Source organism: Alnus glutinosa, chromosome 14 (assembly GCF_958979055.1).
Source record: "Alnus glutinosa chromosome 14, dhAlnGlut1.1, whole genome shotgun sequence".
Taxonomy (NCBI): Eukaryota; Viridiplantae; Streptophyta; class Magnoliopsida; order Fagales; family Betulaceae; genus Alnus; species Alnus glutinosa.
The window spans coordinates 1,274,032-1,300,523 of NC_084899.1; the positions used below are offsets into that span (position 1 = coordinate 1,274,032).

Sequence of the window (26,492 nt, forward strand, 5' to 3'; positions counted from 1 at the left end):
CTCAAACCACTTCTGAAGTCGGAAAGGCTTGAAAACGTTAGACGTAAATCCAAAAGCCTCAGGGCCTTGAACTGATGTCCAGATTTTGAAAACACAATGGAACAAATTTCATCACATACCAACAATGACCAAAATCTTTTAAAATCAATTCGTTCTCTAAACTACTGTCATGCAAAGTTTCATCACATACTAACAATATACGAACAAATTTAACCCTGTAAAGTTTTCTCAGAAGCAAACAAAGGTTTCTCAAAAGCAAACAAATACTACCAATGTTTTTTATACTAAAATACACCCAGTAAGAAAAGGAAACAGTTTTGGAAAACTAAAAACAAATGCCACTTGCAGTGTATACAACAACTAGAAAACTCATGTATTGTAAATAATCACTGCACCTGTATGTGTGGCGTTGTTCTAGTAGTCGGGCCTGTAGGAGGCATGAGCACCCCGCCACCTCCTCCCCCGACTCCCCTAGTGGTTTGATACCGTCCAAACACCCTTCCCTCTTGTCTACTGTCTTCTCCGAATGGGTAAGGCAATTTATAGAGATAAGGCTTAGTAGTTGGGGGATTAAGGCGTCTGCCCTGTTCTTCCAACAGCTCGGTCACATCTACCAGATTCGGATGAGATTGCATGCCTGCCTAAGATCTCCCTTGGGCGAATCAGTTTCTATCAGTCAGGCTGAAGAGCCTTCTGTTTTCAGTCTATACTTGCAACTTGCAAGAATCTCGATAGGAAAAGATGAAGATGTGCGTTTTTGAAATGAGGGGCAAAATCAGGATCAATTTTGCTGACCGTTGCAGGACCATCTCAAAAGAAGGAGGATCACGTGGTACCGTAAATGCTGGACTAAAAAGGCTGAAGCTCAATGACCGGTGGGACTCGGACGCACGACTGTGAAATGTAACGGAGCTTGCCAAACAACACCACTGTGTTCTGTTCCGATGTTTAACAACCAAGGCCATTATTCAATATTCAATAAGCTTAATATTATTCAATACATTGTGTTGGAGTAGGTGCGGTGAAATACCAAACTAAACACTCAGCTTAGCCGGCTTGTCAATCTTGACATGCACTTCCTTACTCAATTCTCGTACGTCTTTAAATAATTTGATAAGCAAACACATGCTTTAATCCTTAGAGTCAACGGTCTTGTTTGGGGCACTTGGAAGAAATAAAGTGACCTTTTCGTAGAAACCCACCAACCAAAAACTTCACCAACCCTCTACCCCCATCACAAAGACTTGGACGTTGATCAATGATCATGCTGGCGGGCCGCCCTTAATTTAGCCCTTCGATCGATCACTACTATAAATACACGACACTCCTACTTCTTATCTCCCAAACCCAAAAACAACTCTGCTTCACTGTCTTCACCCTTTGAAATCTCCTCTCATTCATCCAATTAATCCGGAAATAATGGCAACAACCGATGGAGTTGCCCGCCCATTCAAAAACGCCCGTCCCTCAACCCTCCCTCTCCCAAAAGACACCGCAAACCTCATTTGTGTATCAGAAAATTCTCACTTGTCAGCCCCTCTACATTGGAAGAAAGCTGCAGAGGCCCTCCAATGCACCCATTTTGATGAGGTCTGCAGCATGGTCTCCCAATTTTCAGAGGTGGAAAGCGTTGACATCCAGGGCACCTCCCTCACTGTTGCTCAGGTCACTGCAGTCGCACGCCGCAGTGAAGTAAAGGTTAACCTTGACGAAGCCGTGGCTCGTGAACGTGTGGCCAAAAGTGCCAACTGGGTTGCCGACAATATCTCCCGCGGAACTGACACATATGGCGTTACCACTGGCTTCGGAGCAACTTCACACCGGCGCACCAACAAAACGGTTCACCTCCAGACAGAGCTTATACGGTTCCTTAATGCCGGAGTGATTGGGAAAGAGAATCTCCCCTCCACTTATTCAAAGGTAGCTATGCTCGTTCGCACAAACACACTCATGCAAGGCTTTTCAGGGATTCGATGGGAGGTACTCGAAGCAATGGCCAAGCTGATGAACAAGAATTTGATCCCTAAATTGCCTCTAAGGGGGACTATCACTGCTTCCGGGGATCTTGTACCACTTTCTTATATTGCCGGTTTACTAACTGGCCGCCATAATTCCAAAGTGGTCACCCCGGAAAATGAAGAAATCACAGCCGTGGAAGCTCTGAAGAGAGCAGGAATTCCAGCTCCTTTCGAGCTTCAAGCAAAGGAGGGTCTAGCTCTTGTGAATGGGACGGCTGTTGGCTCGGCTGTGGCCGCAACAGTTTGCTTTGATGCCAACATTCTGTCTCTCTTTGCAGAAATTCTATCTGCTTTGTTCTGTGAAGTCATGCTTGGCAATTCCGAATTCACAGACCCGTTGACGCATGAGCTCAAGCACCACCCTGGGCAGATTGAAGCAGCTGCTATCATGGAGTTCCTTTTGGATGAAAGCGACTACATGAAAGAGGCAAAGCTTCGTTACGAGAAAGACCCACTGACAAAGCCAAAACAGGACAGGTATGCACTCAGAACCTCTCCCCAATGGCTCGGACCCCAAATTGAAGTTATTCGTATGGCAACGCATTCAATTGAAAGGGAAATCAACTCTGTGAATGACAACCCGTTGATCGACGTTTCTCGAGATATTGCTCTCCATGGAGGGAATTTCCAGGGTACGCCAATCGGTGTCTCCATGGACAATCTCCGCATTGCCGTTGCAGCAATTGGGAAGCTTATGTTTGCCCAGTTCTCTGAACTCGTATGTGACTACTACAACAATGGCTTGCCTTCCAATTTGAGTGGCGGGCCTAATCCGAGCTTGGATTATGGCTTCAAAGGGGCAGAGATAGCCATGGCTTCATACTGCTCTGAGCTTCAGTACCTGGCCAACCCTGTCACAACACATGTACAGAGTGCTGAACAACACAATCAAGATGTAAATTCTCTGGGCTTGATTTCAGCCAGAAAGAGTGCTGAAGCCATTGAGATCCTGAAGCTTATGTCTGCCACATACATGGTGGCACTTTGCCAGGCAATTGATCTGAGACATCTGGAGGAAAACATGAGGGAAGTTGTTAAACATGTCCTCCTCCAAGTTGTGAGGAAGACCCTTTACTCTGCTGAAGATGGATCATTGCTTGAATCTCGTTTCTGCGAGAAAGAACTGTTGCAGGTTGTTGAGCACCAGCCCATTTTCTCTTATCTCGACGACCCCACTAATCCCTCTTATGCTCTCTTGCCTAAACTGCGAGAAGTACTTGTAGAGAAAGCACTTGTAGATCCTCCAAAGGCTGAAAATGGCGATGACGAGGGCTTCTCAATTTTCAAGCGGATACCAATATTCCTTGACGAACTGAAAGCAAGACTTGGAGAAGAGGTAGCCAAAGCGCGTGATAGATTTGAGAATGGAGATTTTCCGGTGGCAAACAGAATCAAGAAATGCAGGACTTATCCGATATATCGGTTTGTGAGGAGTGAAGTGGGGACCGAGCTTCTTACCGGAGCAAAGAAGGTGAGCCCAGGTGAGGATATAGAGAAGGTTTATGAGGCCATCAATGGAGGCAAATTGGGAGATGTCGTGGTGAAGTGCTTGACAAATTGGAAAGGGTGTGCAGGCCCATTTACTCCGAGGCCTCTCACAGTACCGTCTTCTCCAATGAATTGTAATCCTCAGTATTGGGGTTGGTTTGAGAATGAGAAGGTAAGGTCTCCTTCTCAACTTCCAAAGGCTTCAAATGGGGGAGGAGCCTTTTGAACTTCTATGTTTTTTTCTTCTTAATTCATAACGCTTGTATGAGATCCATGAGGAATCCATCCTTGCAATTATTCCAACATTCCTGTAAACATCAATCCTAAAAGGTCGAGTGTTATCTTTTCATTTTTCATCTCTGATCTCTCTCTCTCTCTCTCTCTCTCTCTCTCTCTTCTTGAATAATTAGATATGAATTTGATATTCCTTGGCTATATAACCAAAAAAAAAAAAAGAGCTTGTAGACCCTAAAATATGTCTAATTAAAGAAGGCTCAAAACACTAAAACATGCAAAAAAAATATCCATTAATTTTAAAGCGGTTAGTGATTAATAATCGAATAACCGCCGTTTGCAGTTAACACCTAACCGGCCTAGCAGTTATTGTTATTTAAAAATGATAACCGCCTAAAACAGTTGTGATTATGAGGAAATAATCGTAACCGCAACTACTTGTATACCTCTATTCTCATCCAAATGATGTTTATAATCGTATTTGGTTTTTTTTTTTTTTTTTTTGTAGTTATGAAATCTTGTATTAGACAATTTACCAAACATTTATAAAAATAAAAAATAAATAAATAAAACCCAATAGCACCACATCCAAACATGGTTTCACTAACTTTTGTTTTGTTTTCAAAACCACAAAAACGAAACAACAAAAACCCAATCCAATCAAGTTTATGAATGTGTTATATCTTTGCTTCATCTATAAGTGGTGGTTGTTGTTGTGTTTGTTGTCTAGGATTATTGTACTGGTCTTGCGATGCACAATTCCTTTGTGTGCCTAGGACTAAATTTTCTGTTTATGCTATGGTCTTTGAGTGAACTTGGTTTTTCTGAATCCTATGGCGTTTGAGTGTTATTTATTTATTTATTTATTTATAATAATCACGAGAAGAATCTCGTATTGCAACAAATCTTGCACCAACGGTATATTTAAATCTCTCTTTCCAATGAAAGAAGAAATAATGTTGGGTTACTAAGCTTAATAGGGGTGTAATTCCGGATCCGTTATAACCGGCTTGGAAACCGACTCCGAGAAACTAGTTTGGTATTCGGTTATTTATAACCGGGTAAAAATTGGGTACCCGGAACAGGAGTCGGTTATTAATTTCCTAAACACCCGGTTATAACCTGATAATCGGCTATGGGTGTATAATATATTTAAAAAATAAAAATAAAATAAAAAAATTACCCCCTACCCTTCACCCTAATACTACACCCCTTTCCTATTTTCGCCTTTTCTTTCTAACTTTCTTATGGCACGCCCTGCCTTCTTCTTCTTCACACTCGTCCAGACTTCTTCTTCACAGTTCTTCACTCTTCAATTTAGGCCCTTCACATCAAGTGTCTTCTTCTTCTTCTTCTTCTTCTTCAGTTCTTCTTCTTCGGCCTTACACAGTATACAACCCTACACCCAGAATCACTCAATCACCCTTCGGCCTAATCAGCCTTCGTCTTTGATCTTTCTCACCCTTACTGACTTCGTCTTTCTTTGATTCTCTACAGATTTGGTGATTTCTGAAGCAGACGGAGCAAAAGAAGTAGACGGTTAGGTTAGATCTGGTTCTTTTTTTTTTGTAGATCTATTCTTTAAATCTGGTTCATTTTTAGATCTGTTCTTTAAATCTTTTGTTTTGGTGCTCGAGTGTGGTTCATTATTTCAGATGTTTGTTTATGACCGAAATTCCATCTGTTTTTACTCCTAGTCATTGTGGCTTTCAGACCACATGGGTCTCATTTTTTATTTTTTTTTTCTTACTGTTTTAACAGTTTTTGTAAGGGAAAAGAATCATGTTACCAAATGTTGCTTCAACTTCAAAATCGGATTTGATCTTGTCTCTGTTTCTTTTTTGTGAGGTGGTCCATTAATCATAAACTTGTTCTTTTCTCTCCTATATGAAATAGCGTTTCTTTTGTAGTTGTGCTAAAACTGTGTTAAATTGAGGCATTTTGACTTTTTCTAGTGCTCCTTAAACTATTGTTGGATATTAGGTGCAGGGAAATTCTTATTGAACTATGAATCTTTTTTTTAATATATATATATATATGAAAATTTCATTGCTTCAAAGATAAATGCAAAGTAGTTCCAAAGAAATACAAGATAAAGCTCAAAACTTTTGTACTTTGCTTTCTGATTTTTTTCTTGTTTGAGTTTTTTTGGATTTAACTCATTCTCCTTCTTTTTTTTCTTCTATTGTAGTTATAGATGATTGAGAGCAAAGCTGTAGAGAACCAGAAACCAGACCATGCTTGGATATGTTTAATATGTTTTTGAATTTTCGGTTATGAACCTTTTTAATACGTTTATAAACTTTTGGTTGTTGGTTTGTTTAAAAATGGTGGTTGAATTTTAGTAGACTCGCTCTTAATCGTTAAATTTCAGATTTAAAATACTGCATAGAAGCTGCACATCATACTTCTTTTCTGGAGGTTTTAGTATAATGCTGCATACTTTTGTTTGTAATGTAGAAACAAATAGTTTCCTTTGAGATTTACGTCCCTAATTTAATTTCTTGATTGAGTTAGGCCCAAGACCTTAAAAAATGGCTAAAACCGTTTAAATGAAATCCAAAAAAATAGGCCCAATACCTAAAATAGGCCCAAAAAGTATTTTTTGAAAATAAAAAAAGCACTACCCGATTCAGATAATCGGTTTCACCCAGGTAACCGGGCCCACGATTAACCGCGGTACCTGGTGCTAAAGCAGGTTATTGAAATTCAATAACTGGGGACCCCGGAGCCGGTTCCCGGTTATTTGGCCAATAACCAAGAACCGACTTCAGGTTTATACCCCTACTAAGTTATTGTATTGTGTAGCACCCAGCCCGCGTAAATAAATGTTAAAAGAAAATAAAAGTAAGGATAAATAAGGTGCGAATGTAGGAAAACAAGGTAGAGAAAAATGTTTTTTAGGGTGGGGGGGGGGGGGGGGGGGGGGGGTGGAATGATATGAAGTTATGTGGAAGTGCATGGCATGCAAAGTAGTAATAATATTTCGATTGTTGTTGGTCAGTTAGTTAGATGAAGCACTACAATGTCTAGTTGTAGTCTTTCATTTAATGTTTGTCATTTCGTTTGAGTAGGGCACTAACATGCATAGTAGTAGTCTTTCAATTGATGTTGTCATTTAAATTGAGTAGGAGAAGGGTTCTGTGGATCAACATCCAGCCTAGTATCTATAGGACTTATCTCGAAAGCATTATAGTTCTCGTAGTATAGGTTATCACTGAGTCTATGAGTGATCTTCTCCAAGTCGTATAGCTCTCTTTATTTAAAGAGTTGAATGTGATAATAAAAGGCATGCAAATTTAATTGTTAAACCTTGTGTTTGATATGAGGCCCATGAATCTCTAATTTCCTATCGTTGATTATTGCAATTAGCAATCATAGGCAAGAATAAGAAGCACAATCCTGCTTCTTTTCTTGTTGAATGGCATGTCACAAAATCTGTTACGTATTCACGTAACATAAAGAGGGAGAGAACTTTAGAGAGAGAGACAGAGAGGGAGGAAGAGAAATAAGGGAGAAGAAAAGAAGCTTGAGGAGGAAGAAAGCTTGAAGGAAAAGCTTAAGGAGGTAGATTTTTAACTGTTTATCTCACGTTGTTGAAGTTTTGTTAAATGATGATGTTATTGGGATTTTGGAAAGTTTTATGTGATTATTATATATAGTTGTTTTCAATGGTGGTTTGATTATTTTGGTGTTCAATAATTTGGGTGGTGGTTTGATTATTGTGGTGTTCAATGATTTGGGTTCTGTGAAGTGTAAAGATTTGTGATTGTTGAGTGGGTTTTGTGAAGTTGATGTTGTAATTATGTTATTTTGATTGTGGATAATGGTGTTTTGATGGTTGTGTTGTGGATTGAGAAAAAGGTAAGATAATGAAAATCAGGGTTTGGAGAAAATATGAGATTTTTAGTATTGAAGGAGTTGTTTGAGGTTGTGTCTCGGCCTGTTAATGTGTATTAGGATGTGAAGGAAGGGATTGATGAGAAAGAATTTTAGAGTAGGGGGTATTTTTCATGTCGAAAAACGCAAGACAATATGTTCTTGTTAAAACAATTTCGATTTATAAAGCCTTGATTGAGCCCTTGTTCAAAGCTCGTTTGAACGAGACTAGCACAGAGTGCCAGGTTTGAAACCCCGTTCGAACGAAACTGTCCATAATTGAAAAATAAAAGGTTTCTACAAAGGAAAAAAAATGTTAGGAATTTTAGTGAAACAGGTTTCAAAACAGAACTTAGAGAGGTCGAGTAAAATAAAGCCGGGGGCTTTAATATTTTAAGATTGCAACTAGAAGACAAATTTTGAGAGGTTTTTAACCAAAACATTCATCATAGGGTAATACCCAAGGAGTTAACAGAACCTAGCCTAGTTTTAAGGTAAGTGATTGTTGGTACAGTTTCCGGTATGGTGTGAATCTGCACGTTCCTTTGATGTTCTTCACGCTTCTCAATAACTCTGCAAAACAACAAAACCTAGGGACCCTTCCGGGGGTCCTGCTCCGATGCCTAAGTTAGCTTCTGTGAGAAAATAATGCTCTATGCATAAAATTGAGTCTTCGTTTATACCTGGGGTATGGGCCTATTTATAGGCAAAGAGGTGAAGTCAAACCTGGATTAGGACTCCTGCTCCTTGTTGATCTAGAACTGCTGTCAGAATTCTAATTGGACTTTAATCCTTTATTAAACTTCTAATTTGATATCTTCTTAGACTTCTAATATGATATCTTCTTAGACTTCTGATATGATCATTCTTCTTATCTGATCATTATTCTTATCTGTTTGGACCTTATTTGACTTTCGAATCTCCTCTTTGGATCGGTTGAGTGGGATTTATCCCCAACAATTACCCCCCAATTCCCTTATCTGAAGCTTGCTTGAATAATGGGAATTCCATGTCTAAGGAAACCCGAGCTTTGTCTCCTTCTGAAAACCTGCTAACCTGCAAAACCTGAGGTTAAATCTTACCCCCCATTACCTTCTTGTTTTTCCTTAGGGTTTTCTCCATGTCTCATGAAAAACCTGCAAAACCCGAGGGTTAAATCCGACCCCCTTGGCTCTCTTTATTTCTCTCTCTCGGCAATGATTGATCCGAGAATGCTTTCTTGTTGCTCTCGGCAAGGACTGATCTGAGACTCTCGGCTAGGACTGATCCGAGAGTTTTTCTTCTTGCTCTCGGCTAGGACTGATCTGAGAAGTTTTTTCTTGCTCTCGGCTAGGACTGATCCGAGAGGCTTCTTCTCGGCTAGGACTGATCCGATAAGTTTTTTCTTGCTCTCGGCTAGGACTGATCCGAGAGGCTCCTTCTCGGCTAGGACTGGTCCGAGAAGTTTTTTCTTGCTCTCGGCTAGGACTGATCCGAGAGGCTCCTTCTCGGCTAGGACTGATCCGAGAAGTTTTTTCTTGCTCTCGGTTAGGACTGATCCGAGAGGCTCCTTCTCGGCTAGGACTGATCCAATAAGTTTTTTATTGCTCTCGGCTAGGACTGATCCGAAAGACTCCTTCTCGGCTAGGACTGGTCCGAGAAGTTTCTTCTTATACTCGGCTAGGACTGATCCGAGACTCTCGGCTAGGACTGATCCGAGAGATTTCTTCTTGCACTCGGCTAGGACTAATCCGAGAGTTTTCTTCTTGTACTCGACTAGGACTGATCCGAGAGTTTCTTCTTGCACTCGGCTAGGACGGATCCGAGAGGCTTAGCTTCTTGCTCTCGGTTAGGACTGATCCGAGAGGCTTTACCTACAAAATAAGCGACATCAACGGGTTCCCGGTCCCTAGACCGGGAACACTCCAATGCTTAAGTCAGCTTTATTCATTTATTCTGAAAATACTTATTCCCAAAATCTGAGGAATTTTCTATCTAGTCTGAATTAAAAATAAAAGTCTAGTTCTTTGCAAATATAAATGCTAAAAAATAAAAGCAAGCCTGAAATTCCCGAGAGTCCTTTTTATGGGATCACAGGTAGATACTGCTGTTGCCTCGGCTCTCTATGCCTAGGGCTTCTGCTTCCTCGGTTTTCTCTTCTTTTTATGTCATCTCGGGGATCATTCTCTTGATGCCTCTCGCCTAGTTGAGGACGATCTCGGGGATAGTAATCCCATGGCTGCTGATCTCGGGGCTGATAGTCCTGATGATTCCGAGGCCTGTTATTTCCTTGCTGGTTCCGTTTTTCTCCCAAGAACCGAACCAGCTTGCCATTCTTTATGAATTCTTCTATTAACAACCTTAGGGTTACGCACCCCTCGATGTAATGACCTGCTTGTTTATGAAAATCACAATATTTGCCTGCATTCCTGTAAGGAGGATTACCTGGTATCTTTTGTGGTTCCCGAAACGCTGGATCTCTTTTTATCTCCATAAGGACTTCTGATATCTCGGTATTGAGAGGTGTAAAATTGTAATCTTTGAACTTCTTTACCTGCCTCTGCTCTTCCCCATCAGCTTTCCTGAATTCTTTCCTTTTCTTTTCTGGGGCTGTCTCTCGGGGTGGCCTAGAACTGGCCATAGACTTCAGCGTTTCTTCCTGATTGATGAATTCTTCTATCTTATCCATGAGGCCCTGCAAGGTACTCGGTTGCTTCCGGACCAACTTCTTCATCAAAGGCTCCTCGAGTGAAATTCCTTGATAAATGGCAGCAAAGACCATATCCTCGGTTGGATCTTCGACCGTTACCTTCTCTCGGTTAAACCGAACCATGAACTCCTTAAGACTTTCGTTGCTTTGCTGGTGCAATGATAGCAAATATCCCGAAGGCTTCTTCCTTGTTCGGAAAGCTAGAAATTCGGTTAGGAATATTTTGGACAACTCCTTGAACTGATCAACGAAATTCGAGGGCAGCTTCCTGAACCAGTCTCGGGCATTCCCCGAAAGAGTAAGGGTGAAGGCCCGACACGTTACTTCATCGGGTGTCCGGTGAAGGTCTAGATGAGCTCGGAAATTCTCTAGGTGATCTAGGGGATCTCCGTCTCCTGCATAACTTAGAATTTGGGGTACCTTAAACTTATCGGGAAGCTGATAGTCTGCCACCCGTCTGGTGAAGGGTGAGTCTGTACCCATTAGGAGCTTGTCCACCATTACGGATCTGCTTTTGTCCTTTCTTTCCATCTCCATGTACGTGCACATTCTCTTCAGCTCCGCAATAACTCTACTCAAATCTCCTTGGCGGTCATCCTCCCTCCGAGGATTAGTGTTGCTGTTGTGATCTTCTTCCTCACGCTCATCCCTGTTCATCTCGGGATTGGGCTGTTCCGGCCTCCTTCGCAGCAGCTCGGCATTCAGCTGTGTTAAGGATTCAATCTGGGCTTCCAACGCTGCTATGCGATCTTGATCTCCACCCCCGAGGGAGGGTTCGGTGGAGGCTGCAAATTATTCTGAATAACTGGCTCCATTCGGACTATGGGCTCTCGGTTGGTCTGGCTTCCGGAATGTGTGTTCATCACCATGCTGGATCTTATTTTTCTTTTATGAGGAACGAATAATCGTTTCCCACAGACGGCGCCAAACTGTTGGTACAGTTTCCGGTATGGTGTGAATATGCACGTTCCTTTGATGTTCTTCACGCTTCTCAATAACTCTGCAAAACAACAAAACCTAGGGACCCTTCCGGGGGTCTTGCTCCGATGCCTAAGTTAGCTTCTGTGAGAAAATAATGCTCTATGCATAAAATTGAGTCTTCGTTTATACCTGGGGTATGGGCCTATTTATAGGCAAAGAGGTGGAGTCAAACCTGGATTAGGACTCCTGCTCCTTGTTGATCTAGAACTGCTGTCAGAATTCTAATTGGACTTTAATCCTTTATTAGACTTCTAATTTGATATCTTCTTAGACTTCTGATCTGATATCTTCTTAAACTTCTGATATGATCATTCTTCTTATCTGATCATTATTCTTATCTGTTTGGACCTTATTTGACTTTCGAATCTCCTCTTTGGATCGGGTTGAGTGGGATTTATCCCCAACAGTGATAAATGTTATATTGGAGCTATGAGATGTTAAGTATGATATAGGGTTGAGGATTCAAAAATTAAACCACGAGTAATGATATGATATAAATCGCAGGCGACAAGCAAGACACTACGCAAGCACAATGACGAGGAAATTAAGCTAGCAGCCGTAAGTAAATTTCCTTCAAAATCTATAAATATGTTTTTCGTGAAAAATATTTTTGTATGTATATGTATGTGGTAGAAAATTATGAAATAGTTTTATTGTGATATAAGTCCATGTTTTGCATACCTCATGCATGATTTGATGTTCTATTTGGTTTTATGATTAGTAGGAAGGATTTTGAGTTTGGTTTCATCTATTTTATGAATGAAAGTAGAAAAGCGAGCATTTGAAGTAGCATAAGATTTCAGCTTTAGTATTTTAGTAAGCAGAAAATTCTCGCTCGCGTTTCAAGAAGATGAATTTTCATTGGTGTTTTACACGAAGTTTAGTGTTTTAATGTTTTTAGTTTAACAAATGAGAGATAAATTTTATCATAATCAAAGAGGGCTCACGTCACACTCTAGTTGTTTGAGTTTTTAATTATTGATTCATGGATTCACTGTTCTACCTATAAAACGTTGTTTTATAGAAATCGAACATGTGGATTATTATTCAATTATTCAAAAAGCTAACATTGTGTTGGGGTGGGTGAGGTGAAATACCAAACTAAACACTCAGCTTAGCCGGCTGGTCAATCTTGACATACGTCTTTAAATAATTTGATAAGCAAACACATGCTTTAACCCTTAAGAGTCAACGGTCTTGTTTGGGGAACTTGGAAGAAGTAAAGTGACCTTTTAGCAGAAACCCACCAACCAAAGACTTCACCAACCCTTTACCCCATCATCACAACGTTGATGCTGGCCAGCCGCCCTTTAGCCCTTCGATCATGATCACTATTCACTACTATAAATACACGACACTCCTACTTCTTATATTCCAAACCCAAAAACAACTCCATCTGCTTCACCCTTTGAAATCTCCTCTCATTCATCCAAAAAACAAAAGAAATCTCGATCCTCTCATTCATCCGATTAATCCGGCAACAATGGCAACAACCGAAGGAGTTGCCCGCCCATTCAAAAACGCCCGTCCTCCAACCCTCCCTCTCCCAAAAGACACCGCAAACCTCATTTGTGTATCAGAAAATTCTCACTTGTCAGCCCCTCTACACTGGAAGAAAGCTGCAGAGGCCCTCCAATGCACCCATTTTGATGAAGTCTGCCGCATGGTCTCCCAATTTTCAAAGGTTGAAAGCGTTGACATCCAGGGCACCTCCCTCACTGTTGCTCAGGTCACTGCAGTCGCACGCCGCAGTGAAGTAAAGGTTAACCTTGATGAAGCCGTGGCTCGTGAACGTGTGGCCAAAAGCGCCAACTGGGTTGCCGACAATATCTCCCGCGGAACTGACACATATGGTGTTACCACTGGTTTCGGAGCCACTTCACACCGGCGCACCAACAAAACGGTTCACCTCCAGACAGAGCTTATACGGTTCCTTAATGCCGGAGTGATCGGGAAAGAGAATCTCCCCTCCACTTATTCAAAGGTAGCTATGCTTGTTCGCACAAACACACTCATGCAAGGCTTTTCCGGTATTCGATGGGAGGTACTCGAAGCCATGGCCAAGCTGATGAACAAGAATTTGATCCCTAAACTACCCCTTAGGGGGACTATCACTGCTTCCGGGGATCTTGTACCACTTTCTTATATTGCCGGTTTACTAACTGGCCGCCATAATTCCAAAGTGGTCACCCCTGAAAATGAAGAAATCACAGCCGTGGAAGCTCTGAAGAGAGCAGGAATTCCAGCTCCTTTCGAGCTTCAAGCAAAGGAGGGTCTAGCTCTTGTGAATGGGACGGCTGTTGGTTCGGCTGTGGCCGCAACAGTTTGCTTTGATGCCAACATTCTGTCTCTCTTTGCAGAAATTCTCTCTGCTTTGTTCTGTGAAGTCATGCTTGGCAATTCCGAGTTCACAGACCCGCTGACGCATGAGCTCAAGCACCACCCTGGGCAGATTGAAGCAGCTGCTATCATGGAGTTCCTTTTGGATGAAAGCGACTACATGAAAGAGGCAAAGCTTCGTTACGAGAAAGACCCATTGACAAAGCCAAAACAGGACAGGTATGCACTCAGAACCTCTCCCCAATGGCTCGGACCCCAAATTGAAGTTATTCGTATGGCAACGCATTCAATTGAAAGGGAAATCAACTCTGTGAATGACAACCCGTTGATCGACGTTGCTCGAGATATTGCTCTCCATGGAGGGAATTTCCAGGGTACGCCAATCGGTGTCTCCATGGACAATCTCCGCATTGCCGTTGCAGCAATTGGGAAGCTTATGTTTGCCCAGTTCTCTGAACTCGTATGTGACTACTACAACAATGGCTTGCCTTCCAATTTGAGTGGCGGGCCTAATCCGAGCTTGGATTATGGCTTCAAAGGGGCAGAGATAGCCATGGCTTCATATTGCTCTGAGCTTCAGTACCTGGCCAACCCTGTCACAACACATGTACAGAGTGCTGAACAACACAATCAAGATGTAAATTCTCTTGGTTTGATTTCAGCCAGAAAGAGCGCTGAAGCCATTGAGATCCTGAAGCTTATGTCTGCCACATACATGGTGGCACTTTGCCAGGCAATTGATCTGAGACATCTGGAGGAAAACATGAGGGAAGTTGTTAAACATGTCCTCCTCCAAGTTGTGAGGAAGACCCTTTACTCTGCTGAAGATGGATCATTGCTTGAATCTCGTTTCTGCGAGAAAGAACTGTTGCAGGTTGTTGAGCACCAGCCCATTTTCTCTTATCTCGACGACCCCACTAATCCCTCTTATGCCCTCTTGCCTAAACTGCGAGAAGTACTTGTAGAGAAAGCACTCGTAGATCCTCCTAAGGCTGAAAATGGCAATGACGAGGGCTTCTCAATTTTCAAGCGGATACCAATATTCCTTGACGAACTGAAAGCAAGGCTTGGAGAAGAGGTAGCCAAAGCGCGGGATAGATTTGAGAATGGAGATTTTCCAGTGGCAAACAGAATCAAGAAATGCAGGACTTATCCTATATATCGGTTTGTGAGGAGTGAAGTGGGGACAGAGCTTCTCACCGGAGCAAAGAAGGTGAGCCCAGGTGAGGATATAGAGAAGGTTTATGAGGCCATCAATGGAGGCAAATTGGGAGATGTCGTGGTGAAGTGCTTGACAAATTGGAAAGGGTGTGCAGGCCCATTTACTCCGAGGCCTCTCACAGTACCGTCTTCTCCAATGAATTGTAATCCTCAGTATTGGGGTTGGTTTGAGAATGAGAAGGTAAGGTCTCCTTCTCAACTTCCAAAGGCTTCAAATGGGGGTGGAGCATTTTGAACTTCTATGTTTTTTTCTTCTTAATTCATAATGCTTGTATGAGATCCATGAGGAATCCATTCTTGCAATTATTCCCAGCACTTCTGTAAACATGGATCCTAAAAGATCTAGTGGAATTAGTATATTTTAAATTTTTCAATTTTCATCTCTCTCTCTCTCTCTCTCTTATTTGTTCTTTTCTCTGTGGTTAAGTTATGCCCACAATAATCCTACACAGCAATGGATATGTTCTCCAACAATTACCTATTTTAGATAAACAAATTTTTAAACATTTACAGTTAGCAATTTGAGCCGATAACGGGAAAGAATTTATATGAAACCTACGTGTTCGGATAAGTAGATTAACCGTCTAAAATATATTTAGGCAATTACATCCCTATATCGACTCTCTCGTATTAACCGTCTAAATTACTATTGCTAGCAAATTAGATAACTAATCGCTGAAAATTAAGAATTTAGATAGCCTGTGAATCACAATCGGCTGTCAATCCCACAAAATTCCAAACCTTTGACCTCAAGCATCCCACCATGTCAAGTCTCGCTCGGCTGCTGTCTTCTTTCACTGGGTGTTCGAGGGTACGGAACAGAGATCATCATAGATTCTCCAAACAAGCACATATCTCGAATTTCCCGAACGAAACCCAACAACCCACGGATTCGAATCCACAACCCACAGGCACAGTACGACGAGTTTCACACAAAAAATTAGCAAAAGAAAGAGAGAGACAGAGATATAGAGAGATGGAGAAGAGGCTTTCAGAGGCAGCAATGGAAGGGAATATATCGGCCCTTAAAGAATTGCTCTTGGAAGACCCTCTTATTCTTGACAGAACCATCGCTTTTTGCGTTTCAGAGACTCCCCTTCACATATCTTCCATGCTGGGCCACTTGGGTTTCGTCAAGGAGCTACTGAGTCAGAAACTCGAGTTGGCCTCCGAGTTGGACTCCCACGGGTCGTCTCCACTGCATCTGGCATCAGCAAAAGGGCACCTGGAGATAGTCAGAGAGCTGTTGTTTGTGGATGCTGAGGCTTGCATGGTGAGGAACCAGGATGGGAGGACGCCCCTCCACTTGGCGGCGCTTAAGGGGCGACTTGAGGTAGTAAGTGAGTTGGTCCGAGTCAAGGCTGAGTCTGCTCGGGTGCTGACGGACCGAGGTGAAACGGTTCTTCACTTGTGCGTTGGGCGCCGTAATAGCTTGGAGGGGTTGAAGGTGCTGGTTGAAGCAATTGGGAAAAACGATGGGTTGGTGAATTGCAAGGATTGTGATGGGAATACTGTTTTGCATATTGCTGTGGCCAAAAAGAATTTTGAGGTATTCTTTTTCATGCCCCAATTTATGATATTTTTCCCGCGATTCCGTAGTCTAAAATGCGTTTTTAAATAAAATCGTGGAAAGTATTCCGGATTGCATTCGAAAAAAAAATAACGATTTGAAAACGTAAAAAAGAGCAAGAAAGTGCATTTTTAAGAAAGAATACAGAGACAAATATTGGCCATTGTATGTTGGACTAGCTGTCTAAAAATTGGCAGACGTGCCTTTTTTGTGTTGAAGAACTCATTACTCTTTTGCAGGCCATAAAGTTTTTGGTTGCTAATACTGGTGTGGATGTGAAGGCATTGAATACAAAAGGCTCTACAGCGTCAGACATTCTGATACAGAGCCCCAGAGATTTGAGGGATATGGACATTGAGAATTTGTTTCATGGTGATGAGGCTTTAAATCCAAAAGACACACATTCAATTGTGCATGACTGGTTTCCAACACAAGTTCCTCGGATCACAACATCTCCAACCTCAACATTAATCTCCACAGAGAAGCCAGCAGCAGCACTGAAGCATAAACATACTGATTGGCTTGGTAGAAAGCGAAGTGCATTGATGGTGGTGGCATCTCTGATTGCAACGGTGGCCTTTCAAACTGGAATAACCCCACCAGGAGGTGTTTGGAACCCGGTGGAGAAGCCGCACGCCGCCGGAACGTCGGTTATGGTGCATACCAATTCATTTCGGTATGGCCAGTTCATGATCTTCAACACAATTGCTTTCCTTGCATCTCTAAGCATAATTCTTCTATTCATCAGCGGGTTACCGATAAAGCATGGGAGATGGATGTGGATTCAAATGGTAATAATGTGGATTGCCATCACTGCACAAGTGCTAACATACTTTATCTCTCTGAAACACACGTCGCCGGAAAGTGCAAATGTGCAGAGTATGCTGAGTGATGTAACTGAGATATCAGTCTTAACATGGTTGGCGCTAATGGGTGTTGTTTTCGTCGGCAATGTCGTTCGTATGAATTCATGGATTCTCAGAAAGTATGGTTTTCTTGAGGAAAAAGAGGTTGTACCTGAAGAGACAATTGAAGATGAACATGAAGAGTTGTGAGGCAAAGATTGTTGAGAATGGAAAATTTCTATACTTTCTCTTGGTGTAAATAGTATGACGTTCTGAAAATTCAGATATTAATGCCATCTCTGCTGATTTACAGCATGACATGTTCAAGGTGACCGACATTACGGGAGCAGCTCACCTCCACCTCCACTTGAATTAACTTCCATTTCCTCCTATTTGTAGCTTAAATTTTGCATGTCACTAAATGAAATCTAAGGTTCAAATAGTAGAGAAGCTAGAGCATGCTGTCTGTGTGGGAGAAGACGGTGCGGTTGGGGGTTATGATGGTTGACGGTGGCGGTGGCGAGAGTGGCGGCAGCAATTATGGTGGTTAAGGTTGGGTGTGGAGTCAGAGGGGTGGATGATTGATTGTGGGGATTCAGTATGGTTGGATTAAAGTGTTCACTATTTTGGACCCTTATATTTCATTTATTTGACATAACAAAACCTAAGCCTAAACTAGAGGGAATAAAAACTAACTCATTTGAAGGTGAGTCGCTCTCTTTATGGTAATGCCCTTGAATCACCACCATTTTTGCACTTACCAACCAACCTTTAAAACAAGTAACACTTGAGCCCCTCAAATTACCGCATCGTATCAAACAAGCCACTTCGTTAGAAATCATCATCAAAATGGACGACAAAAGGTTATGTGCCGCACGTGACTAATTTTGAATATTTTCTTACCAAAATATCCTTAAATATTATTTTTTTTTTTAAAAAAAAAAAAAGCTTAAAAATAACAATTAAGGGGTGGTCGAACCACCCCCACTCTTAAGTAATAGTTAGGGGGCTAAAGTTTATTTTTTCCAAAACTTATTGTAAGGTCAAAATTCCCACATTAAACACAAATTTTACCCCCTAAACTATGGACAAAAAGTTTAAGATCTCATTTGACGACGTTTTTACGCTTCTAGGAAGAAAAGAAAAAAATTACTTTTTGGCAAAAAATAAAAGCATTAACAAATAATTAAAAAATACAAAATACTCAAAATTACGTTCACATTCATATCATATCATAACACTTTCAACCAAAAAAAAAAGTTTTAACAATCGAACCCTAAAATCTTGTTGAGCTTTTAGGCTAATAAAGTGTGTTTTTAAGGCGGCAATTTTTGTTGTTTAAAAAAAAAAAAAAAAAAAAAAAAAAAAAAAAATTGAAAGGAACAAAGGACAGAAGACAAAAGGGAAAGAAACGCATCGAAGTTGCTGTAATACAAATTATCTTCATTCTTCAGCACGCTAAATTCAGAGGCTGGCCAAAAAAAACAGCAATTGAAACACCTCTCTTCTACAAAGTCCCAACTTTTGTATTATTCTTGCATGCAAGTACTACTGTCAAAGAAAATACAACTATTCCTTCAAAAGGCATAAATTACACTTCAAGCATGCATAATAACAAATGGATTTACTCATTTACAGAAGAAAAACAAAGATATAGCAAAACCATTCATCTTTTATCTCGCAGTACATGTATATAGATACAAGAGAACACCCCGCAAGCAAAACTCACCAACGTTTGCCTCCTATCAAGGCTGAAACCGCGCTCACAGGCAAGATCCAAATCACATGCTCCACTCAGCGTAGCCTGATAGTTTCATTTGGTAAGATAACGTTGGGGTTTCGTATATGTGGATTTAGTGCTGCCAAGTCCTTCCATTTAGCTCCAGTACCATGAACACGAGATGAGATGCTCCACAAGGTATCACCAGGTTGCACCTTCATTGTCGCCGGGGCGGCAGACTTAGAAACAGCCTTTGACTTCATAAAGGGATGTTTATTGCTCTTCCCCATTCCATTAGCAAGCAACCAGCGGGAACCAGATTGCTGCTGGGTTGAGGTACCCCAGAGCTTCTTCTTTGCAGGCTCGGTTTTCAGACCGGCAACATGTACTTCGGTGATTCTAAACTGAGGAATGCCCTCCTCTTCAGAAGTTTTCTCTTCTTTTGTTTCCTCCTTTGTTTCCATTACTGCTGACTCAGGCTCATCGTCCTCGTTACTGTTCCTCACCTCTGAAACTGTGCTGTATATTTTTGGCTTTGGCGGGACAAATACTCTCTCTACTTGAATAAGAGCAAGCATTGGCGCACCAACAGGCTCAAAATTTCGTAGTGGATCACGAAGTTGCACCATTAGGGCTACTGTGAAGTTGTTCCCCAGTAAACCACACTTTCTGTTAGAGCCTTTGCCCCGTCTTCTCTCTCCCTTCGAACCTCCACGGATCAAGTCCAAAGAGTTAGCGTGATGGGCTGCAAGGATTTTAGAAGTGCGTTCACTGATACAATCTTCATCATCAATTTCACCAGAATCCAGCCTCATCCATTCATCAAGACTTAATGAGAGGCCCATTAATCCATCAACAGCATCGCCACCATCTTCTATGTCCAACAATTGCAATCCAGCAGCCCCCTCCAAACCTACAGACCCACTGATATTAATCCCCTTGCCCTGAAGGGCCGAAACATCCCCAATAGACTGTGCACTGATATTTGCAGGTGCATCTTCATCTGACATCCCGGATTGTATTCTCAACCCTTCCATTGAAAGTGCTTCAATCTTATCCATAGCTAAAGGTGCAAGATCTTCTAGAGAGACATATTCTGAGCCCATTTTATTGCCTACTGAGCCAGAACTAGAGTTATTAGACCTGGGTTCCGCTGACCTCCCTCTAACTCTCTTTTGCCCACCAAACATTTCTTGTTCAACCACCAATTCATGCTGCAATAAAGTTTGCCTGTGCCAAGAGATAATGTACAATCAAGATAACATTTACCAAAAGGCATCAAATAGAAAGAAAGACTTAAGTATATGACTCCCAAGCAAATTAAAACCAGTCTCACAAACCTCTCAGATCCCTCCAGAGTATGTGCTGCCTCCCATGCCACTTGCTGCATTGTCTTTCCGGTGATATCTTCCAAAGGCATCAACTTATTGGCCTGCATAGAAAGCTTTTCAATTCCCACTGAGGCCAAACACTGCAATATCTCCATTACCTCAGAACCCATTTCTGCAGGTATGACGACTGGACTAGAAACCTGCATAATCAGGTTCCCACCATTTTTTGCATTGCTGAAAACAGAGGGACTCATAGACCGGACAAAACCTCCATTTTTGGTCTGAAGAAAAGGACCTAACCCTTCTCCAAGAGGAGGCAATTCAACTGGCCCTTCAGGAGGTAAATCAATTGGGCTTCCAAATCCATCAGAGCTTTTTGGTGGAGAATGTTGAAAAGCATTCTCATTCAAGCCCCATTCACGCATTAAGGCTTCTGTTTCCAAGTCTTCCAATATTTTGGCCCTTGTTTTGCTCCTCTCTGCCTGAGTTGCTATCTGATGCTCCTTTTCCACATCTTGAATCGCCGATGAAAGTTCAAAACCCTCAAACAAGTTCCCCCACACAGAACCAGTTGGAGCATTGTAGCCACATTCTGCTTGGTCCCCACTGCCTTCATCAAAATCAAACAAAGAACAGCCCCCAGCAAGGGCCTCCTTCTCAAATTGTCTTAACAGACGCTCCCTTGGGGATTCAGCCTCACTCTCAGAACTCAAGCCAAACGAACCATGTTCTATTTCCAGCATGTTTAAGAACTCACTTGCGATGGATTCAGTATCATCATCTAAGCTAAGTGACTTTCCCTTACTATTTGTTTTATCATCCGATTCAAACTCCAAGTAGTTCTCATGGGGTTCAAGTGCAGCTGTCTCCAATTCTGATACATTATTTAAAGCTGACTCTAATTCTCTCATGAGTTCTTCTTTGGTACACATGTCATCCTCTTTTGAAGCAGCGTCATGTAATGCAAGCTCATTGTCGCATCTACCAGTTTCCTCATCCTTGCGATCAAGCTCAGTGCCCTCCTCAAGTGCTACCTGTACACCAGTATCAACTTCAACACCAGGACTTTCTACTGGAGCAACATTGGAACCCTTTACAACTATTTCCTCCGATTCCAGAGACTCCTTTGATGAAAATTCTATGCCCTGTTCAATTACAGAAAACTCGTCATATTCACACTCAGTTTCAACATTTTCTTTACCAGAGTCAGACCAAGGATTGGAATTTGGTCTGGTGAGCTCAATATGTTCAGTAAAAGCATTAAGTTCAGGCTTATCAACTGGACAATCCAACTTGTCTTCATCAAATTTTTGATATAGAATATCTACTGAACTGGCAAGTTCCGACCTTGATATTGGCAAAACCTCATGAAGATCTTTTATGTTCTCGACCGACCGTGATGCAGCACGATACAGCTGGTTTGTTATGCCAGGAAGACTTTCTGCACGGTGCATTCTGCTCCAGCCACCACCTTGACCAAGTTTCATCTCTGGCTTAGCCATACTCCAACTATTCTGCCTTGAACTCAACACCTCAGGATTTCCAGGTGCACTGGGATTATCACCAATCACTAAATATCCAAAACTAACATTCATCATAGCACCTTTAGCCTTTCCTGATAATTTAAAACTCGTAGTCCATGTCCCTGAGCTCTTCTCCTCCTCTAATTCCTCCAAAGTCAGGGGAAGCAGCCTCGTGAGATCAATCCGATGCTTCCCCAAATCAAGTTCTGGCGCACCATACACAGAAGCATAGAGCAAAAAATGTTTCGCCTCATACTTTGCTGAATGGTGTGGTCCACTCCTACTACCATAAACAGAGCATGTATGAGACAATTTCTCTTCAAACTCTGTGATGCCTAGAAAAACCTTCGCTGGACGAGTGACCAAGACCCCATCCCGCCTCTTCCAATGCACACAAAGACTAACATCATTAAAACTTGAGGGTAACCCTTCGATGGAATGGACTAGGAGAGAAAAACGACAGTTAAACCTACGATTTCGGATATGGGAAAGGGCCTTCAATGGCCTCCAATTCCAAATGGACTTCTTGTCCTTGCGTGATGAGTCCTCCTCACCAAGTTTAAGCTTCAACTTGGGATCTGGTAAGTGGGTTTTTCCGGTCGATTTGGACCGAGTATTGGGCCTAGAAATCGAACTCCTAGATGTATTTTTATCAAGGTATAGGGCTTTGCTTATTGCTTCAATCTCATTCAACAACTTCGCATTACCTGAATCCTCACTAATCTTCTTCCCAGCCTCAACTTTCGACAACATCATCTTTTTCCACAAAAACCCAAAATATAAAAAACAAAAATCAGATTAAACAAAACCCAGAACTTTAAATTCATCAAAACAATCAAAAAAATTCTAAATCTTAACAAAATTCAAACGTAACAACTAACTCTCTGTTGGATTTGACTGCAAATTACTCAACATTTTATATCTCTATGCAACACTATAAATTGCATAAATTTTTTTTTTTTTTTAAAAAAAAAAAATCCACAAAAGCTGAAGAAACTTTAGAATCAATTACCGTATGGGCGGAGCTGGCTGATAAGAAAAATCCTCCGGTGAAGCAGAATTTCAAAACCCTAAAATCACCCAATCGAAGCCATGGCCTCTCCTTCTGAAAATAATTCAAACTCGGGACTTTCAGAAATACATGAAAATGGAAAAGAGAGAGCAAATCCTTGGTCTCACAGAAAGAGTGTTACGGTGTCTGGGGCGCGTTTGTCTCTCCCCCAAATCTCTCTTTCTCCTGGGAATTGCCGCTGCCACTTTCAAACATGGTGTAAAAAGGAATTACGTATAGAATAAGTCATTTTATATTTGGTCCTCGTGTATTTGGGTATTTACATCGTTTCCCTCATTTGTGCTTTTTTCCTTTTTCGCTCTTCGCCTAACCTTTCCGATATCTTTCCAAACACGCCCTTGTGGTTTCTCTGGAAGCCTGGATGGCATGCATGTGGCAAACATTATCCGGATTTGAATCTAAAAATAGTTGTATTTTTTTTTTGGAAAATGATTGAAACTAAAAATAATTCAAAATACAACTATTATCTACCTTATCATCATCTATTTATTTAACATTTTTTTAAAAAAAAATTAAGAGAGAGAGAAAATTTAAAGTAATTTCTATATTGATGTCAAGTTGTAACGTACAAAATCTAATAATGATCATCTTAAATTTAATGGTCATTTTAAAAGACACGTAACATTTAAAACGACACAATAAAAGTAAATAACTCTAGTCTTCCTTACAGCATTACTCCTTCTAGACACTTTATCATTTCAAAATAAGAAATAAAAAGATTTTTTTTATTATTTTCTTTCTTTATTTGCTTTCTTCTTCTATTTAGTTAATAGAGAAAATAATTACCCAAATCAAACACAATCATCTCTACTAAATGTTGGAGTAATAAATAAAGAATTTTTATTATTATTATTATTTACTTTCTTTTAGTCTTCCTTTATATCATCTAGTACTGTTCATCGTAGTGATAAAATCTTTCAACAACCAAATGAAATTGTGGGGTGTGAATAAAATATGCATAAACTTTGTAGAACAAAGAATGATTTTGATCAAATATGTGGCACTAATTGCGATTAAAGCAATATAAATCTTTTGTCTTTTGTTTCTTAGAAAGCACGGATGAGCTTAGCTGTCCCCAAATACTTTACTTGCATGTAACGTGGTTTGGCCATCTCCTTTTATTTATTTTTTTTTTTTTGAAATGATCTTGTATTCAAAAAAATCAATCAAGAATACATCTCAGCATTCACAAGATCCAACAAAACAGAAGGGAAAGAACCAAGCCAAACTCGATTCTGCAACTGCGAAATTGCCATCTTAGCTAAGAAGTGGGCAATCTTGTTTCCTTCACGCCGAACATGCTTAATAGTCCACCGATCAAAGTATTTCAGCAGTACACGAGTCTCAGCTATGAGGTTAGTGGCAATACCCTCATCAACAGCAGCTTGATTCAAGGCAGAGACAACCCCCACAGCATCTCCCTCAATAACCACCCACTTGAAACCCAATGAAATCCCGAACTCAACACACAATTTAGCTCCAAAGGCCTCAGCCACCAGGGGATTAGAAATATAACGGTGGCAAGAGCACTTAGTCGCAACCACCTTTCCATTAGAGTCACGAGAAACAATGCCCACACCCATCCACTTCTGGTTTCTATCCAAGGCAGCATCCCAATTCAGTTTGAGAAAACCATGAGGAGGCTTAAGCCAATGAACTGGAGAAGAAATAGGAATAGGAGAAGAGAAAAGATCCATTGAATCAAGAGCCTTTCTGTACTCCTCCAAAGCCTCCTTAGCACTTTTGATTAAAAAGCTAGTTTGTGTGACTAGGCCATCAAAAACGAACCTGTTCCGACTAAACCAAATTCTTTGGGCAACCATGGCAACAAACTCAAGCTCCTCCCTCTCCAACCTCCCTTTCAATAAGTCAAAAAGAGCCAGGAAATCTGTAACATCCGAGGCACATTTTTGAATCCGGGGAGAACATTCTGACCAAACATTTTTAGCTACCCCACAAAGCCACACAGCATGGATACTTGATTCTACTTCAATGCCACAGAACGGACAGAGTGGATTGTCTACGATCCGTCTCTTCCATAATTTTTCTTTGGTAGGGAGAATGTCATTACAGACGCGCCAAAGAAATAACTGCACCGATCTGGGAATCTTAAGCTGCCATAGGAGCTTCCAACATTCTCTGGAAGAAGAAAAGGAAGAAGAACATCCCTGGTCCCTGGCTAATCGTTCAGTTTCGAGATTATAAGCACTTCGAACCGAGAATAGGCCATTGTTAGTTCCTGCCCACACCAGCCTGTCCCTCATGTATCTGGGGCTAATAGGAATATTACAAATTTGCTCCACTACTTCTGCCGGAAATGTTTGTTCAATTAGAGGAATATTCCACCAATTTAACTCAAAATCTATCAATTCACAAACCCTAGCTTCCCCATTCAATCTCTGCACTTGTGCCTGGATCTTATGAGTTTGTGTAGAAGGGATCCATTTGTCTTCAAAAATCTTGATACTCGATCCATCACCAACTCTCCAAATGATGCCCTCACTAAGCACCGGTTTTGCTCCACAAAGACTCCTCCACACATAAGAAGGGCAATATCCCAAAGAGGAGCCCAGAAAATCCCCTGAAGGGAAGTATTTCTCTTGAAAAATTCTACTAACCAAGGCTTCTGGGTGTTTTAAGAGTCTCCAACCCTGTTTAGCTAATAGGGCAGTGTTAAAGTTGACCAGGTCCCTATAGCCTAAGCCTCCCTCCAGCTTATTTCGCCCTAAACCACTCCATGCCATCCAGGCCACTTTAGATCCATTCTCCTTATTCCCCCACCAGAATCTGCCCAACATAGAATTAATATCTCGACATAGGGTTTTGGGGAGTCTAAAGACACTCATAGTATACGTAGGCATAGCTTGAAGGACAGATTTAATCAAAATCTCTTTACCCGCATGAGACAAGAATTTCTCTTTCCACCCGTTCATACGTTTCCAAATCCTTTCCTTAATGACATTAAAAGTGGCTATCCTCGATCTACCTATGAGGGCTGGAAGACCAAGGTATCTTTCGAATTGGGAAGTACAACTATAACCCGTGCCCTGAATAATAGAGTTCCTAACTGCTTCCTTAGTATTTCGACTAAAGAAAACAGCAGTTTTCTCCCGGTTGATCTGCTGTCCCGATGCCTCCTCATATCTACGAAGTAGAGTAAGAATATAGCCCCACTCAGAAAGGTTAGCACGACAAAACAAGAGGCAATCATCCGCAAATAGGCATCTCCTTTTATTTTGGTGCATAATCAACACGCCTTAATTAATTTCCTTTTTTTATTATTCGATGCATTTCCCACATATTCTTTTAGTTTTTTTTTTTTTTTAATAACACATATTCTTTGAGTTAAAAGTGATCAGCTAAGTCAACCCATGGGCCATGATCATAATTATGGGATTTTTTATAAACCCATATGCTTTTAGGGTCATGATTATTGGCTTTGATTATTAATGTGTTTTATAGGGTATTTTTTTCATTTTATTTTTTTTTAAAAAAAATTATTATTATTTTGATGTGATATAAAAGTGAAAAAATGTTTTGTGGTTATTTTGTATTTTGGATTGTTTGTTAATATTTTGATT

General features: G+C 41.1%; 4 protein-coding genes across 4 annotated transcripts; 3 read left to right on the forward strand and 1 right to left on the reverse strand.

The window, feature by feature from the left end:
* The first annotated feature begins 1,335 nt into the window (after positions 1–1,335).
* Positions 1,336–3,862, forward strand: LOC133858076 (phenylalanine ammonia-lyase-like). The gene has a single exon (XM_062293513.1). The coding sequence runs from the start codon at positions 1,420–1,422 to the stop codon at positions 3,730–3,732; it is 2,313 nt and encodes a 770-aa protein (XP_062149497.1). The 5' UTR covers positions 1,336–1,419; the 3' UTR covers positions 3,733–3,862.
* An 8,788-nt stretch (positions 3,863–12,650) lies between these two features.
* LOC133857669 (phenylalanine ammonia-lyase-like) lies at positions 12,651–15,224 on the forward strand. Its single transcript, XM_062292964.1, has one exon. The coding sequence runs from the start codon at positions 12,773–12,775 to the stop codon at positions 15,083–15,085; it is 2,313 nt and encodes a 770-aa protein (XP_062148948.1). The 5' UTR covers positions 12,651–12,772; the 3' UTR covers positions 15,086–15,224.
* Positions 15,225–15,448: 224 nt separating this feature from the next.
* Positions 15,449–17,580, forward strand: LOC133857670 (ankyrin repeat-containing protein BDA1-like). Its single transcript, XM_062292965.1, has 2 exons — positions 15,449–16,399; positions 16,660–17,580. The coding sequence occupies exons 1-2, from the start codon at positions 15,614–15,616 to the stop codon at positions 17,473–17,475; spliced, it is 1,602 nt and encodes a 533-aa protein (XP_062148949.1). The 5' UTR covers positions 15,449–15,613; the 3' UTR covers positions 17,476–17,580.
* A 1,190-nt stretch (positions 17,581–18,770) lies between these two features.
* Positions 18,771–23,106, reverse strand: LOC133856955 (protein PLASTID MOVEMENT IMPAIRED 1-RELATED 1). The gene is made up of 3 exons (XM_062292020.1): positions 22,852–23,106; positions 20,326–22,595; positions 18,771–20,215 (listed from the first exon to the last, which is right to left on the reverse strand). Exons 2-3 carry the CDS (start codon positions 22,593–22,595, stop codon positions 19,060–19,062), a joined length of 3,426 nt encoding a protein of 1,141 aa, XP_062148004.1. The 5' UTR covers positions 22,852–23,106; the 3' UTR covers positions 18,771–19,059.
* Between the last annotated feature and the right edge of the window lie 3,386 nt (positions 23,107–26,492).